Source organism: Suncus etruscus, chromosome 6, assembly GCF_024139225.1.
Source record: "Suncus etruscus isolate mSunEtr1 chromosome 6, mSunEtr1.pri.cur, whole genome shotgun sequence".
NCBI classification, from domain to species: domain Eukaryota; kingdom Metazoa; phylum Chordata; class Mammalia; order Eulipotyphla; family Soricidae; genus Suncus; species Suncus etruscus.
Genome location: NC_064853.1, coordinates 19,794,967 through 19,814,776, shown reverse-complemented (window position 1 = coordinate 19,814,776; position 19,810 = coordinate 19,794,967). Strand labels below are relative to the sequence as shown.

The 19,810-nt window shown below is 46.0% G+C and overlaps 1 protein-coding gene across 1 annotated transcript in view; it reads left to right on the top strand.

The window, feature by feature from the left end:
* Positions 1 to 252: 252 nt before the first annotated feature.
* Positions 253 to 19,810, top strand: part of FGGY (FGGY carbohydrate kinase domain containing) — a 941,338-nt gene continuing 921,780 nt past the window's right edge. The window contains exon 1 of the mRNA XM_049774587.1: positions 253 to 258. Coding sequence (XP_049630544.1) covers positions 256 to 258 — 3 coding nt within the window. The 5' untranslated portion in view covers positions 253 to 255. The remainder of the gene's footprint in view (positions 259 to 19,810) is intronic.

Below are 19,810 nucleotides of genomic sequence, written 5' to 3'. Positions count from 1 at the left end.
GGCCACACCCGGTGACGCTCAGGGGTTACTCCTGGCTATGCGCTCAGAAGTCGCTCCTGGCTTGGGGGACCATATGGGACGCCGGGGGATCGAACTGCGGTCCGTCCAAGGCTAGCGCAGGTAAGGCAGGCACCTTACCTCCAGCGCCACCGCCCGGCCCCTCATTCTCATTCTTATGTCCATGTTACATTTTGTCAGAAAGGTCAACCTTGCCTTCTGACCTGAAACAACATCTACAAATACCTGCAATCCTCCATGGTACTTTTTCAAATTCTTCTCACTTCTCAGTGATAACTCAAGGTTGCTTTGAGCTCAGGAGATTGTAAGTGCTCTAAAAGTGGCTGCTTTCTTCTGTATCCTTAGAGCCCAGCACATTGCAGATGCTTGATAAATGTTGGCTAGATCCATGCAATGTTAGACAAGAAGCTGCACAGTGTTCCAGGTGGCCTTCGATGGCTCACGAGGCAGCATCTGTCTAACTCAAAACAGGTGCTAAGCAGAGAGGATCATGTGTTGGTCTTTGGCCCCTTCTTACAGACCCATGAGGACCAGTGTTGTCTGATGGTGGTGGTAACATACATGCTCTCTGCTTGTGCTTTGGGCCATGATTACCTACAATTCCCACGCAGTATTGTAGTAGGATTAATTTTGCTCCTGCACGTACGTGTCCTTCACATTTAACCACCCATCAAGGTTTAAATATAGGCCCACCACAACCAACGGAAAATTGGAGGTGGGCGACCTAATTGTTCTCAGATGACGAAAACAAAAACACAAAGTTGGTTACCATTGACTCCCCCTTCTCCATCCCGTCTCTCTCTTCCCTGTGCTGATTCTATGCTTGTCACGAAGCCTGGGGATTTAGGGAACTGAAAGATACTATGGGAGACCAGGTCTCTCAGGCCCTTAAACCCCATTTACTGTGAAATTTCCTGCAGGCTTTCTCTCCTCCCAAGCCTCAGCCTCCTCTTCTGTCTCATGGGGTTCCTTGAAGACCAGGGTTTCTGGGGCATAAAGTTCACTCATGAGCACATACAGCAGTTGCTAGTGCCTTCCTGGTGACTGTGAATTCTCAGAATCTCTCTGTGGCTTTGCTCAGCAGTGAGGGAAAACAGCCTAAGCTTAAAACAAAGGCATAGACTTTGAGAATCATCACACAATTGGCTTACCTGGAGGTTCTATTGCATGCATGAGTGTGCGTGTGTGTGTGTGTGTGTGTGTGTGTGTGTGTGTGTGTGTGTGTGTGTGTGCATAGATCAGAGTCCCTGAGGCCATGGTTTCTGCATATATTTGATTTCTGAGGCTGTTGTGACCAGTGCCCAGGTGGTTTGGAACAGCACTGCACATCAGGGTGGCACAGAACCATCTCCTCTAAGGCCTTGGTGGGACAATCCACACATTCGTGGTCTCTTTCAGCCTCTGGGAACTACTGGGGTCACCAGCTCACAGAAGTTCTTCATCCCAAATGGAGAACTTTCTTTTCTGTTTTGGGGGCTCTCATGTGGATGGAGAGTCACCTGCCTTCAGAGTAAGCTCTTCTTGGGATCCTCAACTTGATGACATCTACTTCAAACTGTTTCTAAATAAATGCTAATGAAATATTAAAGGGATGGAATATTTCTTTTGGGGGTCATAGAGACACCCCACTTCAGTGTTCCCTAGGAATTTCAGGTTACGCAAAGGGACTGAGAACCTTCCTCTCCCAGCTGAGCAGACCTTATTGTAAGTAGAGAGTGAAAATGAAAGCAAGCAAACAACTGGGGGAATGAGTAAGGGCTTGATTTATTCTTTGGTCCAGAAATACTCACTGAGCCCCTGCTGAGATGCCTCTGTGGAAGTAGGAATGACAAGAAACAAATCCCTCCTCTTAGAAGGTCACAAACTGGTGGGTGTAGGACAGAATCAAGCATTGCTAATTCAGCTTGGCAGGGCTGCAGAAGTGAGCCCTATTAGGGGGTGGCAGTGAAGAGGGGAGGTGCATAAAAGATGGCCTGAGTTACAACCCTAAAGGGTGATGATCACAGAAGGCTTTCTGAGAAAAGGACTGCAGACAACCATGTCTAAAGGAAAGGAGTTCTAAGAAAGAGGAATAGAAATTGATAGCTGGTTATCACTGTACAAGGCCCAGGGGATGGCAGGTTAGTGGAAAAACCAGGAGAAGGTGAATTGGGTAGTTCAGGCCAAGTCATTTAGAAAACATAGAGGCCCAGAAAGCTCTTGGGAACATCCCCAGATCTGCACAACAAATGCACGAATCAGAGAAAACCTTTCAAGAAAAGGGACTCCTGTTTATTTAAACATGGTTTAGTTTTTCTTTTCTTTTCTTTTTTTTTTTTTTTTGGATCACACCCGGCAGCGCTCAGGGGCTAATCCTGGCTCTATGCTCAGAAATCGCTCCTGGCAGGCCTGGGGGACCATATGGGATGCCGGGATTTGAACCACCGTCCTTCTGCATGCAAGACAAGCGCCCTACTTCCATACCAACTTTCTGGACCCCTGGTTTAGTTTTCTTAAGAAGTATTACATTGATAACCTAGTATTTAAAAAACAGAGAGTAGGGGCCAGAGCAATAGCACAGCGATAGGGCATTTGCTTTGCACAGAGCTGACCTGGGTTTGATTTCCAGCATCCTTTATGGTCCCCAAGCCTGCCAGGCATGATTGCTGAACTCAGAGCCAGGAGTAACCCCTGAGCACTACTGATGTGGTCCAAGAAACACAAAAAGAAAAAAGGGAAAAAAACAGTGTAGCTTCAAATAAAGGAACACCAATCGTAAAAGTGCAGCTCAACAAGTAAGTGAGCTTGCTCTGTGCTCTCCTCTTGTAGTTTGGGGCAGTGAATTCAGAGAAACAGACTAGAGAGGAGTGTTGGTAAGGAGATCATGATTCAGAAATCCACATCTTTCCCCCTAAAAATTGTCCTACAGATATGGAATGGAAAGACTGAATTTCTAGATCCACTTGTGTCAAGAGTATCCCTCTTGTAGGAGTCAGGTCACATGCCACTCTGATCCTGTTTTACCATCTGTAGAACAGGCTATGAGCACTTTCTAGACTTGGAAAGCTGGGGGAAATACTTTGTCTTCTATGCAAATCAGTTACTAATATGCTTCTAAGGCTAAATCAGTCTCAGTTCTGGACAAGACCTAGCAACCCCTTCCTTCTCCGTCATCAGGGTTTCAGCTCAATGAAGAAAGAAGGAAGCTTTTATTTTCTGCATGCACACTCTACCAGATCCAAGGTCTCCATCTATGCCCTGCTAATCACTCCTAGTGCTCTCGCCCAACCTAGCTCAAAAAGGCAGTGGAATGAGGGCCAAGAGGTTTAGCTATGGGAAAAAGTTTAGGAAGGAAGAGAAGAGATATTTGGTTCTTCCCTTTCCCCAGGGACCTTCTTTACCCAGCTTTGCACTGGATTTTTGGGGTTATGGGGGTGGGGCATTAGCACATAGTCTGTGAGCTCACTTGTAGACACTAAATAAAAAATAGGTGAGAGAGGAAGAAAGAGAGAAAGAGAGAGAAGAAAATGTCTGCCATAGAAGTGGCAGTGGGGAGGGCAGGAAGAGAGGGCAGAAAGCAAACTGGGGACATTAGTGGTGGGAACTTATGTATAGGGGAAGGGTGTTGGACATTTTATAACTGAAAAACTCAATCATGACATACTTTGGAACTGTATTATGGTGATTCTAAATAAATTAAAAAAGAAATTAGGGCCATTACAGAGCAAGATAAAGTCAAGAACCCGAAAGGAATTGGGTAACAGAAATGACTCTACTGAGTAAAAGCCCACAGAACAGACGAGCCCTGCACCAGACTTTCCTTCTGCCCTCCTACTGCAGATTCCTGCTACGTGGGCAAGAAATAGCTTGGCGCCTTGAGCAGTCTTTCACTTGCAGTTTTCCCTGGATCCTTGAAACCAGATCCCAGAACTAAGAACTAAGTCCAGGTTTCTGAGAAGGCTGAAATTGCCAATAAAATTGTTCAAAAAATCTTACCACTACTGGAAAAGGGGGGGGTCATTGAGTCCCCAGATTGATGCTTTTTTCCCTCCCCCTGCTCTTTTCTCCCCATCCCACCCCTTTCCTGATGCCAGTGGAAGGAAGCCTAGGTGTTATCAGGCAGCATCGCATTACAGGCATTTTTAGTCTCTGTGTCTACTTGTCAACAGGTATGTTGACTTGCCTGCTGGCTTAGTTGTCACGATTCTGTTTTGAGTGGCACAGTACATCTTTGCTGGCTAGGCCCAATTCAGGGAGAACAGGAAAGGAAGTAAGTGGGTGGCCAGTCGCCCCCACTATAAGCAGAAGGATTGGGAAATGGCCTGTGTTGCCCCAGTGAGACTTTCTTTCCCTGGGGGTCAGGGTGAAGTTGGGGTGGGGGGGTGGATTTGGATTTTTTTTTTCCATGTCTGGTCTATTTCCCAAAGCACCAGAGTCTATCATTCTTTCCCTATTCTTTAAAAACTAGGGAAAAAAAGAAAAAAATTGAAGAGATTTACTTAGCATCTTCTGGGTGCCTGGCATGTTGGTTGTCTGCTTCTATGACATCATCTATTTCCCACCAGCTCTGCCAAGGAGCCACCAGCATGCCACAGCTCAGAGACAAATTTGGGAAGGTGAGTTGTTTGTGCATGATCACTCAGCTGGCTGGTGGGTGGCAGTGTGGGGTCCCTTCTCAGTGCTGACCCAAGCATGGGGCATTGGCATTTGAAAGTTGTTGGGACATCTTATTTTTTAAGCCAGTTGTAAATGATCTCTAATCCGTGGGTTTCCAGACATCTCCCTCCACTTTTAGAAAAGGAAATGTTTGATCTCTTCTTTCCTATGGAACTCAGCAGTTTTTTCCTTAGAAGAAATAATTCTTCATCTCAGAATCCTTACCAAGACTTTTGGGTCTGACATCAGAAGATGATCCTGGCACACTTGGCCTTTCTTTTGAAGACATCTGGTCTCCTTTCAAGCCCCTTCTCTGTCCTTCATGGCTCCATGCTGTAAGTGGCACCAGCTATGATAGGGAAACAAATGAGCTCATGACCTCAAAAATGTAATGTGTATGGAGTCCACAGGGACATAGAGACAGACTCCAGTGGTCTCCCAAAGACCCTGGTCTTTACTCATCCAGTGCCACTACAAAAAACCATGCTTCAAGTCCTCTGAGAACCTTTGTCCTTATAATGGGGTCACCAGCCTTCCTGTAAGAGTAGGTGACATTTTGAATATCAAAATGGTCTTCTGGGCCCGGAGAGATAGCACAGTGGTGTTTACCTTGCAAGCAGCCGATCCAGGACCTAAGGTGGTTGGTTCGAATTCCGATGTCCCATATGGTCTCCTGTGCCTGCCAGGAGCTATTTCTTTTCTTTCTTTCTTCTTTCTTCTCTTTCTTTCCTTCCTTCCTTCCTTCCTTCCTTCCTTCCTTCCTTCCTTCCTTCTTCCTTCCTTCCTTCCTTCCTTCCTTCCTTCCTTCCTTCTTCCTTCCTTCCTTCCTTCCTTCCTTCCTTCCTTCTCTTCCTTCCTTCCTTCCTTCCTTCCTTCCTTCCTTCCTTCCTTCCTTCCTTCCTTCCTTCCTTCCTTCCTTCCCTTCCTTCCTTTCCTCCTTCCTTCTTTCCTTTCTCCTTCCTTCTTCTTTTCTTCTTTCTTTTCTTTCTTTCTTTCTTTCTTTCTTTCTTTTTTTGTTTTTGGGCCACACCGGTAACGCTCAGGGGTTACTCCTGGCTATGCGCTCAGAAGTTGCTCCTGGCTTGGGGGACCATATAGGACGTGGGGGGATCGAACCTCGGTCCGTCCAAGGCTAGAACAGGCAAGGCAGGCACCTTACCTCTAGCGCCACTGCCCAGCCCCCTGCCAGGAGCTATTTCTGAGCAGACAGCCAGGAGTAACCCCTGAGCACCGCCGGGTGTGGCCCAAAAACCAAAAAAACAAACAAACAAAAAAAAAAAAACCAAAAAGGTCTTCATACTCTGTATAGGGAAGACAGATGGATCAAACTTGTCAGAAGTGTATAAAAGACAAAGGGCTGGGGCTGGTGAGGTGGAACTAGAGGTAAGGTGTCCGCCTTCCAAATGCTAGCCAAGGAAGGACTGCAGTTCAATCCCCCAGCGTCCCATATGGTTCCCCCAAGCCAGGGGCAATTTCTGAGCGCTTAGCCAGGAGTAATCCCTGAGCATCAAACGGATGTGGCCCGAAAAAAGAAAAAAAAAAAAAAAAGACAAAGGTCTTTGCCACCTTAGCACTTAGCTTTTAAAATATTTAAGGTCCCTGAAAGCCAGGAACTGAAGAGCACTTGGTGAGTGCTGGGGTAGGAATGACTAAGATTTGGGCTGTGAGATCAGGGGTGCTCTCTGCTCTCTGCTCCACTTCACTACCTCCCTCTGCTCTGCTGCCCTATAGGCAAGGCTCAGGTCCCCATCCCTGCTCAAATCCCTTCCAGGAACTGGCTTTCAACATGAAGAAGGACATAAGCAGAATTCAGTAGATGCCCATAGTTCATTTTTTTCCATTAGGTCTCCCATTTTTGTTTGTTTGTTTGTTTGTTTTGGAGGGGTTACACCCAGCACTGCTTAGGGGTTACTCCTGGGTCTTTGCTCAGAAGTTGCTCCTGGCAGGCTCAGGGGACCATATGGGATGCTGGGATTTGAACCAGGGTTCGTCCCAGGTCAGCCACATGCAAGACAAGAGCTTTACCGCTGTGCTATCTCTTTGGCTCTCTAGGTTCTCCCATTTTTAAATTGAGGGAATTAGTTGCCAGAATTTTCCCTCTGTCATTTCTTTTATATATATATATATATATATATATATATATATATATATATATATATATAAAATGTATATCTATCATTTCTTTTGTCTCTAGTGTGCCTTGATTCTATCTTTAAGTGAAAGTCCTAAAGCAGACTTTGAAGAGCTCATCAGATCTATCAATATTTATCCAACCACTTAACTAAAATATGATCAGGCCTACCAAGTGTGAGAACCCATTGTCAAGCAGAGTAAAGTGACTCAGGCAATGATAGATGACTTTCCTGCCCTCCAGGGACTTCCTGTCTGGCCGTGATCACCAGCTTGGTAGAAATTTCTTCTACCGGACCACTGGTCTCCTAAGGCACACAGAGACATGACTTCCGTGCATGCATGTTGCGGAGTACACAAACCCCTGAGTGCTTTCAGGGAGCTCTCGTGACAAGCCCTGAGCTGGAGAGCAGCTTCCAGGAGTCAAGAAAGGTTGTGGGAGCTCAGGTCAAGGGCGTGTGTAATTGCTAAATAGTTTGTTTATTGAGACACCTGAGAAAGGGTGTGGATCTGCCCCTACCTGCCTGGTTCTCAGGGGGCCACTGACTGGGAGCAAGGACAGCTTCCCATGCCCTCTCTTCCCAGGAGGTGGAGTCAGAGGGGATGGCCTGCTCAGGTGAGAAACCAGGAGTGGTATAAGCATGACACTACTGCCCACCCAGCAACCCTGAGTAGCTTCTGAGGGAGAGAACTGTCTCACCCCAGGACCCTGGTCAGGAAGCTGTCTGAGAAGGTAGAAATAATCCAGGCTGAAAATTGGGGATCCACTTGGATTTAAAAGATGGATTTCAAACTTTGGACAAGCTACCCCTTTAATCCCACTCTCTCCTGCATTAAACAAATATCACAGAGTGGGCATTCCCCCAGTGCTATGAAGTAGACTAGCTCTCAATCATCTAAAACCAGGCCTTGGGAACCAACCATAGGCTTGATGGCTGGAATGATAGTTATTCCATGATCAGGATCCAAGCTACTGCTTCTTTCTATGCAGCATGGGAAAATAGTGTTAGAAATATCTTCAAGAAGAAAACTGTAAAGGAGGCTGGATTTATCTTCAGCCTTGAAACCATGATGGAAGAGTGAGCAGATTTAGAAGCATTTACCTTTGGTTTAACTCAGCTGCTAACTTGTCTGACTTTATAAAGATAAATTCTGACCCTCTTTGAGACTTGATTTTTCTCCTTTATTAAATGGGACTAAGTTAATGCTAAACTTTTGTTTTATTTGGATTGAAGGCCAATTGGCTACCACTTACACATGGATCAACTACCAATTATGAGGTCCACTAGGCTTGGTGCTAAGGACAGGAAAAAAGGACACAGGAGTAACCCTGAGGGAACACACCAACTAGGGAGACAGACCACTAAATAGGTGCTTACAATAGAGTGTAGACTGTAAGACAGTGTTTAAGTAAAAACGGAAAGGAATCAAAGAGTTGGGAAGGGCATCTCAAACAGAAGTTCACAAACAAAAGCTAGGGGTCCAGAAGTACAGGGGTGTGAGCTGGTGGTTGACTGGGCAGACCCCTCTACATTGTGGAGCTGCATAAAGGCCATCGGAGAGATTACGGAAAGCTGTCTTGCAGGGAAATTGGGGTAACATAATCATTTATGCTTTATAGGAAGGACTCCCAAGTGCCCCGTGATATTATGGAGAACAGTTGAGATAAGTGTATTGATGTATGGCATTTGGACTTGAACATGCCCCTTGGATAACCCCACTGTAATGACAGTTGAGCAGACATGACCCTTGGACATACCCCCTTGTAGGTATCTCCTCTCACAACTTCTTATTTATCCCACCCAAATGTTCAGAACAACCCACACCAAAATGGGCAGGTAGAGGAATCTGCATGGGGGGAAAGAGGGAATAAGAAGGAGAGTTAGAGAAGTGAGGGACAGAAGTGAGAATAAGAAGAAGTGAGAATCAACAGCAAGATTTAGCATCAGATTTAGCAATCAGATCAGCAATTCAGCATCAGCAATTGAACATCATCAAAAAAGCAGCAGCAGTAGCTTCAGCAAAGGGAGTTAGTCAGCTAGGAAGTCTGGAAAAAGCCGCTGAAAAGGCCGAAGAAGAAGTAGAGAAGTAGCTGCTAGGAAAAGGCTTAGTATAGAGGCCATGTGAAGAGGTGTACATGGCGGTAGGGACTGTGAAATAAAGCTGGCTGACTCCTGGAAATTCATCTGACTGCTTTGTGAATCTCTCCGCTCTCATCCTGCAACCTTAGGCTTGCCAGGTTGTAGGGGCTGCAGGAGCCGGGCCTAGCCTAGAAAGGCCTCACCATACCTACACCAACTCTAGGACTCTTTAATTAATAAATTAAAATAACACCCCTTGTTGTGCTGGGTATAAAAGGAAAAACTTGGACAGCTGCAGAGGGGTCCAGGATAGTGACCAAAGCAGCACCTGTTGGTCCACAGTGGGAATGGGGGTGCGGTGGGGAATAAAGCATCAGAGAGATACTGCCTGCTATTTCTTTCTCTTTCTTTCTTGAACCTGGGCCTCCCCTTGGCCATCTCTGATGGTGAATTTCCATCTATCTCTCCCTCTCTCTCAGAAACCCCCTGGGCAGAGGCAGCCGAACTCTAGGAGTAATAAAAAAGATATCCATTTCTCTTTCTTTTCTATCTCTCAGTTCTGGGCAGGCTGTGATCCTGATGAAATAAACCACATGACATGCCTGGTGTCCAGTCTGCCATGTCATAGGGGTCCATTAACATATGATCCACCATTTTAAAATGTGGTTCCAGAAAGAGAAATCGCTGGAGTATGAAGTACAAGTTGGGATAAAAAGTGCAGAGGGTGTGTCTGCATTTTCTGGCTGGTGTTCTGGTAGAGCCCACAGGATATAGGTCAAAGGAAGTTGCCAAGACAGCCTCAGCTAGTCACCCAGGGATTCAGGGAGGGCAGGTGAAGGTCAGAATTTTTTCTCTGACTTCAGGAGGGCACGCCTCCCCTTGTACACGTCAGGAAAACATCCGAAACACAGACACAGGTGAACCTGATACTGTCTTAGCCCTCTCACTGTAAAATGGGTCCAAGTTACATGCACTGGCAAGAGCTGGTAGGGCTGGGCCCGGAGAGCTGTCTCAGGGATGAGAAGTGCGTGAGCCACCCCAGAATACTATGATAGGTTTGTTAGTGTCTACCTTGGGCCAGGTCTACTCTTTGTTTTTAGTATCTTTTCTGATAGGCCAAAAGCACAATGAAACAAACAATAAAAATCCCACCAAAACACATGACAATTCCACAGAAATTATCTGAGTCACTCGGGTATTGTAGTGACTGCAGCCAGAGTCTTGGCATGTAAATCACTCCATCATGATGGTTTGCTTTCCCTCAAAACCCACCTCCAGCTCCCCTGGAAAACAATTTAGGTCCTGTAGAAGTGAGTGGAAGGAGAAGGGATGGGGCTGCATTTCAAATCTACAGGACCTAAATTTAAAATCTTTTCCTGGATACACTCAGAGAACTGGATCCAGGCCCTGCAGAAAATGGCTTGACTGCTAACTAAGCTCTGCCTGGTAAAACAAAACAACACAAAACAAAAAACATGTGAGAGTGAGTTTGAGGTGATGATGGAACCCCAGGGGTTCTAGAACAGTGTTTGAAACGTCTGTAAATAAATTCTTGCTTTCACCTGTCTAGACTTTCTGCCCAAGCTTTCCTCTTGGCTAAATCATCTAGAGCAGGGAATTTGAATTTTTGGGGAAAATCCTCGAAGATCTGGGCGTAAAGGAATCCAGAAAGCTGGAGTGTTCCTTTTGCATTTGCCCATCTACTCCATGGGTCTGATTCTGATGGTTTGGACACTGAGCCAAGGCCCACTCGAGGCTCTACCGAGTGGATCTAGGTGCAGGACCACTATGAAAGGTGCTTTACTGGCCCACCTGGGTGATGGCTGGTTGCTATATCGCTAGATCACTCCTCTGATCCATGAAGCAAACAGCTTTCCTTCCTCGCTCGCTTGCCTGCCTGCCTCAGGCAGGAGGAGGAGGGCAAGACCTGGCCAGAGAAAGTGAAGGAACCAGTTTGGGGCCTGGGCGGGTGGGCCTGGGCGGGCCCTGCCGGGAAAGCTCGGCAAGACCAGTTTCCATTGCTCCCGCACCGGATGCAGCCCGGTGTGACTCTGGAGGAGGCGAGAAACACGCGCCCCGGGCGCACCTGTCAGTGTCCCAGGGCGACAGGGCTCGGCCAGCCACGCCACCACCACCACCTGGGGCTCTGGGTCAGCAGTCCCGGGGCGGGCGACATCCGGTGGCGAGCAGGCAGGCGGGGTGGAAGGGGAGGAGGCCAGGGCGGCGCCCACAAATCGTGGCGGGTTGCGACGTCACGATGGATCGCGTGTCGGGGTGCCCTTCCCTGGCGCGCCTGAACGGAGACGCGTGATTGGGTACCCGGAGAGCTGCGCCTGCATCATCACCACCACCAACCCCGTCCTCTCCAATCCCTGCTTCCAAATCCAGGTTTTAGCGCCTTTGGCCCATCTGAGCCAGACTTCCCAGGAGGATCTCGAGATGCTAAGCGGAAAGTGACGAGACAGTGACGTGTCCCGGGAACGTGCCTAGCAACCAGACGTCAGCAATCAACCAACCAACCAACCAACCAAACTCCCAGTGCCGGCTTAGGGCGCAGTTTTCCCTTGCACACCCCAAGTCGCATCTCGCTGGGGATCCTGGACTAATGCACACGCCAACACTCCGGGTGCCCCCACTTAGTTCAGCTCAGCTGTCAGTTGGGCTGGGGCGCGTGGGCTGACAGCCAGGGCCACCTTTGTTTGGGTCGCCTTTCCCTGACCCTGGGAGGGCATGTCAATGCATTCTTTCATTCCTATATTTATTTATTTATTGGCACATTCCTATCAGGCGCAGGCCGCCTCTTACTGCCTGCCCGGGGGAAGTTCCCGGTTTGTCCATACAAGGCCAGCCTCCACCGCCTGCTTTTTTTTTTTGTGTAAATAAAGACGCGGCCTTCCGCCTGCAGGTCACCACTGGCCTCTCCTGTTGAACCCGCCCCCGGGAAAGGCGGGGGCTGGGGCTACCACCACCGGTCCCAAGGGAGTGAGGTGTGGTGGTGGTGGTGGAGGTTGGGAGCCCCGGGGTGGATCTTAGGGCAGTAAGAGGGACAAGGAAAGAAACCTGGGTGGAGACAGAATGCGCGCACCCCTTTGCACCCTGATCTCTAGCTCCACCAGTTCGTGGCAGGCCCTCTCAATAGCCTCAGGAATTCTCCATGCAGCCCTGCTCCCATTTTCTGGATGGGGGAGTGAGGCTTGGCATGACCAGGGGCCCATGACCAAGGAGCAAAGGTTGGGAGAAAGAAAGATTAATTGACACAAACAGTAAATTCGAACCGAATAATTCTGCTTGCAAAATCTGCTTGTTGCATTTCCCACCCCAGCTGCCCATCATCAGCAACTTATAAAGGTCTTAAGGGGTAAGAATTAAAAGTAACCGCGATGAATCAGATTCACAGACCAAGGTGGGTGGGGAAGCTGCCTTCTGTGTCTGGTGCAGGATACGAACCGCAGGAGAAACCACAGGCTGGGCTACCAGGGTGCCAATTTTATTACAGCTGAAAATTAGAAGGTATGGAGTCTTATTCGAACGAATAATGACGGAGAAGAAGACGCAATGCTCAGAATGATTTCAGTTGATGATAGGCGATGCCAAGGACATTTCAGGCTGTATTCTTGGGCACCTTTCTCTTTAAACTCCATGATACCTCATCTTTGATCCAGATGGATGAACTGAAGCAGGGCAGGGTTTAGGCCTCTGGCCTCTGGGTCTTCCTGAGGGGGTCTGGGATCCTAAATTTCCCAGCATAGCTACTACTGTTCCTGGTCATCTACTGGCCCAAATAGGGAGTTTGATTCTACAAAGATGCTAAAAAAGATGAGTGAGGTGCAGGTAGAGAGCCTGGAGGGACCTTAAAATTCCCTCTGAAAGAACTCAGTTGCTACTTGGTCCCAGACCCTTTCCTATTGGATGCAGGACTGGAGAACCCAGGACCAAATCTCCACCCCAGACCTGGACCATGAACTACTCCAAACCCAACCCCAAAACTCAGTGGCAGCATTGGTTGGAGGTGAGGTAGGCATCTGGGACTACTGGCCTTCTTTTAAGCACGTGGGGGTCAGTCAGGGCTGTCTACCTTGGCACTGATATTTACGCCGATATCTACCTCCTGATATATGCTCAGTATTGTACCTTGAGAAAATGACTTAAACACTCTCAGTCTTGGTTTCTGTATCTGTAAAATGGGGTTTAGCAGCACTTACCTCATGTAATTGCTGGGAGAAGTAGATGCAAGCCTATCTGTAGAGGCTGAGAAAGTTTTGAAAAGGGAATTAAATGCTCTGTTTTGCTATTCTTGCGAGGCGGGCCTAGGGAGGAATCCCAGTTAGGCCAATTAAGAACTGGCTGACCTGAGCAGGTATGCTCTCAGTATTTCCGCCCACCTGGTAAAGGAAGTTTTCTTTCCCTTTAAATCACGGGGTGGGGGTGAGAACAGTTGAGATCCCCATATCTGGCAAGATTAATAAGTGGTATGTCTGCGATTCTTAATATTTGGTAAAAACCAATTTTATGCAGTTTGCACTTTGCTGATTTAACCCTATAGTGATAATATAGTTTGGCTGGATTATAATCCTGTTTGGTAACCAGGAATTAGGCACAGAGAGGTTAAGTGCTTTTTCTCAAGTCTCTCCATTACTAAGTAGGACATGCTGTCATAAAATCTGGCTCCATACTCCATGTTCCTAACCTGGATGGGATGAGCCAGTCACTGGACTCTAGCATAGAGATGATAACCAGGAAGAACATAACATAATAACCCCTTATTTGAAACGGGGTGCCCTTTCTGAGCTTCCTTGCATTCCTTCATATGCTTAAACATTGCATGCTTGCTATCTTACTTTATATGCATTACACATAGTAGGCAATCCCAGTATTACTTTCCCTCCTGCTGGAGTGTGACTGCAAAAGGCATTCCAGGTGCCATGGTACCCAGATGCTAATGCTAAAGTCATTGTTCTGCAAATCTGTTTCTCCTTCCCTTCTTATAGTGATTTTCCAGTTAAAGAGTCTGAACAAGGACCTGGGATACTATTGTATAGCTTTTAGGGCATTTGCCTAGCATGTGCCTGACCTGAGTTCTATTCCTAGCACCACACCTGAATATCACTGGGTAGATCCCTGGAGGCCTCCAAATACTACATAGCTCAGATAGTCCCTGGTACAACAGGACCTGAGAAGTATCACATCCTCAGGCCATAATTGCTAAACTGGCAGCCTAGTTGGCCAAGAATCACAGGAAGCTCCTGAGCACTGCTTGGGAGTTCCCCCCACCCCTTTAGAAAGATTAGTCCAGTATATACTATATACTTAAGGCTAAACCTCTTTAGTAAAAATAATAATAATAATAATTGCTTCTGCCTCTGAGAATTATAGTTGGTGCTGTGGTCTTCCCAGAATTGAGGAAAACTTAATGTATTTGTCGCTTAATCTTTTCCAAAACATAACTATGATCTCTTTAGTCAAAGGTGCAGACTTATCCCCCTCTTCTCTCTCTTTGGGCTCTCCATGATAACTCTTGCTGTAAGTGCCTAAGACTATGAAATGTGGAATAGTCAGTCTTCCTGCAATACAAGAGTAAGATGTCATTAAACACACTGTGTAAATGTTGTGAGCATTTCAAATCTGTCTTTTGCATTTGGAGCCTCAAGTTAAATGTGGGAAGTAAAGCAAAACAAAAAACGAACAAACAACAGTGAAAACAGTTGGAAACAAAAATGTGGTGAGTAGCTTTCAAGAATAATAAAGAAAGAACTTTAAAATGGAAAAAAAAATTTTAAGCCATGCCTGGTTCTAGACATCAGACCCTGAGATCCTATCATCCAGAGTGACTTTTCTGTGTGGTTCAAAACTACCTTTACCATAGAGCAGGGGTCTCAAACTCGTGGCCCTCCATACAACATTTTGTGGCCTGTGGCCGGCTTTCAAATATCGCAGTATTTGTGAATATATTCGCTTACCAAATAATTGCAATAAAAATTTCATCAGTAAGAAAAAATCGCATTAAACATTCGCATACCCCGAGCAGTTCCGTTTCTTACTAATGCGATTTTTTTCTTGCGAATATTCGATAAGCGAATAATCGCGAATACTTTGCACCTAGTGTAGATGTCATTTCCGCTGCTCCTGCCCATTGTCCCTTTTTTTGTGTGTGTGTGTGAAATCCCTTATGTGGCCCTGCCTTATCCCGACTTTGCCTCCTGCGGCCCCCAGGTAAATTGAGTTTGAGAGCCCTGCCATAGTGACTGGCACATATTACAAAGACCAAGAACAATCAGTGCTGACAGGGATGTGGAGAGAAAGGAACTCTCATTCATTATTGGTGAGAATGCCGTCTAATCCAGATTTTATGGAAAACAATATGTAGCTTCCTCAAAAAAAACTGGAAATTGAGCTCCCATATGATCCAGCTATATTACTCCTAAGGTATAACACAAAAATATAATTCAAAAATCCTGTACTCACACCTATATTCATTGCAGCGCTATTTACAATAGCCAGACTCTGAAAACAACCAAGATGTCCTTCAACAGAGGAATGGCTAAAGAAACTGTGGCACACACACACAATGGAATATTATGCAGCCATCAGGAGAGATGAAATCATGAAATTTTCCTATAGGTGGATGTATATGGAATCTATTATGCTGAGTGAAATAAGTGAGAGGGAGAGAGATAGACACAGAATAGTCTCACTGATTTATGGGTTTTAAGAAAAATTAAGGACATCATTGTAATAATCCCCAGAGACAATAGAGATGAGGGCCGGAAGGACTGGCTCACAATATAAAGTACACCACAAAGAATAGTGGTGCAGTTAGGGAAATAACTACACTAACAACTATCATGACAATCTTTCTTTTCTTTTCTTTTCTTTCTTCTTTCTTTCTTTCTTTCTTTCTTTCTTTCTTTCTTTCTTTCTTTCTTTCTTTCTTTCTTTCTTTCTTTCTTTCTTTCTTTCTTTCTTTCTTTCTTTCTTTCTTTCTTTCTTTCTTTCTTTCTTTCTTTCTTTCTTTTTTGGTTTTTGGATCACACCTGGCAGCACTCAGGGGTTACTCCTGACTCTACGCTAAGAAATTATTCTTGGCAGGCCTGGGAGACCATATGGGATGCCAGGATTCGAACCACCATCCTTCTGCATGCAAGGCAAACACCTTACCTCCATGCTATTTCTCAGGCCCCTATCATGACAATCTTAATGAGTGTGAGAAGTAGAATGCCTGTCTCAAATACAGGCAAGGGTTGGGAAGGAAAGAAGGGGAGCATTGGTGGTGTTGCTCTGGTGAAGGGGGTGTCCTGTTTATGACTGAAACCCAATGATAATCATGCTTGTAATTATTGTGCTTAAATAAAGATCTCATATATTAAAAAAATAAATAAAGCATATATAATATAAAATGTAAACAATTATACTACATAAAAATAACTGCCTTTAGACAATTGGTGAGTGTTCCCTTGTAGAGCATTAGCTTGCACAGAGCAGCCAGCATCTAGCAGGCAGGGAAGGGACAGCAGTGACCACTTAATTGTGTGGAGGGACTCTGGAATATGGGTTATGTCTCAGAGTTGTGCCTATCCAGAACTAGAAATACTCAACAGTGGAAAGTTCTCCCAAGAAAAATAGTGAGACCTATCAGAGCTAGGAGCCCTTGAAGCCATATCAGAGCTAGGAGCTCTTGCCTCCCTTACTATTTCCCAGAGGAAAATAGTAAAAATAATTTCCATGGGAATCTAGAATCTTTCATAGTAAGGTAGAATGAAACACTCAAAGTTCTGTGGTCCCAGAGCTGCTTTCTGTAATACCTCTGTTGTCCTGTAAAGATTACAGAACACACCAAATCAAGGGAAGTCAGGACACAGGTCTGTAGGTGGGCTGGCAACTTCTAGACTGTGATCTTACTCAGCCTTGGGGTGGGAATGAGGGTGGAGGCTGTAGAATTCTACCAGTTACTGCAAAAGGGTAAGGGAGGAAGCAATAATAAAACAGTCTTCTGTATTCAGTTTTCATCTTCCATTTTGTGGGAGGCGACGTGACCTTCCGGGCATTCTTTAACTTTTCTGAGTCTCAGTTTTCTCTTCTAGAACACTTAATCCCCAGGCTCAGACTGCTCCTGCTGCATCGCCTTGTCTTTCTGGGTTTCTGGCTTGGTGCCGACTCTGCCTCTCAAACAATGAAGATGCTAACTTCTGTTTTTTAGCATCCAAACAAATCCTGGCTGGACAGTGCATAATTCTTACTTCCTAAGCTAAGCAGTCTTTTCTTAGCTTGTTGTATTTCTTATAATTATAGGGTCTTAGTCAAAACACTGAAATGTGTTTGCAGAGGAGCAATTTGATACCTTTCTTAGGTCTGGAGGGAAACTTTACCAAAGAGTTCGGGTGGGGAAGCATTTGTAAGGCAGGTTATGTTGGGGATGGGCTAGACAATTTGTTCTTTCTTTCTTTTTTGGTGGCAAAGTTGACTCAATTGTGCTTTAATATCAAGAGCTGGAAATGAAAGTGGGGATGGGGTTTAAAAGCTGTTAAAGGCAAGGGGGAAATACAAGTTCAACCTACTGATGGTGCTTCTTAACGGCAGACCCTGTGTTGAATTGAGAGTAAGTGAATGCTTTACTTTGAGTCCCAGTGAAGCTGTGCTTAAGCTCCATACCCTCTTCCAATTCCATCTCTTTGTCTGAAAAGTGGGGACTTGTCCAATCAAACTCATTGGATAGTTTTAAGACTTAGAAGTGATACAAATACTCTGATGATTGCAGATAATAAAGCAATGGGGTGAAATCATTCTAGACCTGTAACTACCAAGTGTGACTTCAGGCCACTTTATAAAAAGCCTTTAATGGCTATCATACTTGGGGGAAAATGGAGAGTCTGGCCATAAGCACTGAAAGAAAAAACAAGAGTTATTTTTTCCTGGAGTTATTCTCGTTCTTATCTTCTTTGTTATTATGGTTTCTTCTTATCTCTGAGAAGACCTCCGGAGTGGATATCTCACTTTCTCTGTGTCAGACACAAGGAGACCAGAGCATGGGTTTGGAGTCAAAGGGTCTTTGTTCATATCTCTGCTGGCCCATAGCTGATGTATGATCACGGGTGAGTTACTGAACCTCTCTAAGCAGTCTCTAGGAACTCAGGACAATGAGATCCAGCTCAGAAATTGTGTAAGACTTGAGTAGAAGAGCATGTACATGTATCCATAACAGTATCTTGCCTAAGTTATTTTCTTAAGGCTAATTATTTTCTTACCAAACTTGGATCTTCTCTCCTAACTTGGATCTTCAGACTTCAGTCCCTAAGGAGTTGTCTGGTTGGGGGTTGTTCTGATTGATTTCTAAAACTACTTATCACAGACTAAATTGAATCACAGTAAGTTGCATGAACTTCTTTCTGCATCTGGCTATGAACTCCTGAAGGAGATGAGTGGCATACAGTTCTATCCCTATCCCCCTACCTGCCCTTCTAACTAGAGGTACTCACATAGTACTGTAGGAATCAGGGTGCAAATTTCCCTCTACTGCTTCCTTGTGGTAGAACACCAGTGACTTTCTGAACTGCTCTGAACCTGTTTTCCCACTGGACAAGTAATCAAACAGAGATGCCTCAATTGCAGGCTATCTGGAAGGACTTGAATAGTGCACATGAGATGTTCACTGAGCTACCTAAAAAGCAGGTAAGTTCACTAAGTGTGCTTTCATGAGTAACTGATGCTGACCAATAGCTTGTCTGTATATAGTAACATTCAAAGACATGCCTGCCTATCTACGTGTCTATGTATTTATCTATCCATCCATCCACCCATCCATCCATCCATCTGTTTATCCATCCATCCACTCACTCACCCACCTATCCACCCATCCATCCATCCATCCACCCATCCACCCATTCATCCATCTATCCATCCACCCATCCATCCATCCATACATCCATCTCTCCATCATCCATCCACCCATCCACCCATCCATCCATCATCCATCCACTCATCCACCCACCCACCCATCCATCCATCCATCCATCCATCCATCTATCCATCATCCATCTATCCATCCATCTATCCATCATCCATCCACCCATCCACCCATCCATCCATCCATCTATCCATCCATCCATCCATCCATCCATCCATCCATCCATCCATCCATCCATCCATCCATCCATCCATCATCCATCCACCCCCCATTCACCCATCCATCCATTCACCTACCTACCTACTACCTGCCTACCGGTGGCAGGCGCCCGGCCCACCGCACCTAGCAACACTGCTGAGAGACGGGCCCCCACAGGCATGAGATGAGGCCCAACACTCCGGCCTTGAGCAGGCCTGGGAGGGGCTCAGATCCATCAGGGTGCCCCTTCTCTCTCTGTCTCTGTCTCTCTCTCCTTTGCACCCTAGGTCCCATGGCCCAACCCACCCACCCACCCACCCACCCATCCATCCATCCACCCACCCACCCACCCACCCACCCATCCACCCACCCACCCATCCACCCACCCACCCACCCACCCACCCACCCATCCATCCATCATCCATCCATCCAATGACTTCCTTCTCACTACAGAAAACTCACCGCCTTATCACCTGCAGTCAAGATGGCCTGCTTGTATTCACTCTCTTTGGTTCCTATTGGCTCATAGGAATGAGAAGAAGGTAGAATAGGAACAACTGAAGCAGAAGGGATGCTGTGGACAGCAATAGGGGATGGCTGCCAGTGGAAGGCGGGACAATGGTTTTGTAAGAACATTGAGTCAATGTTCCCTGATGTGAAGGCAGAGGTTTGGGTTCTCCCAAGAACACTGAGGGGGTCTCTTTAAGCTGTAGGAAAGGCACGAATTTACCAACTAGGAAGAAAAAGATTTTTGTGGGCACTGAGATCTCCAATTGTGTGCAGTATGCTGAGTGCCAAAAGTGGGAGGGTTTGACTGGGCAAAACCAACAGAATTTATAACTTAAAGTTA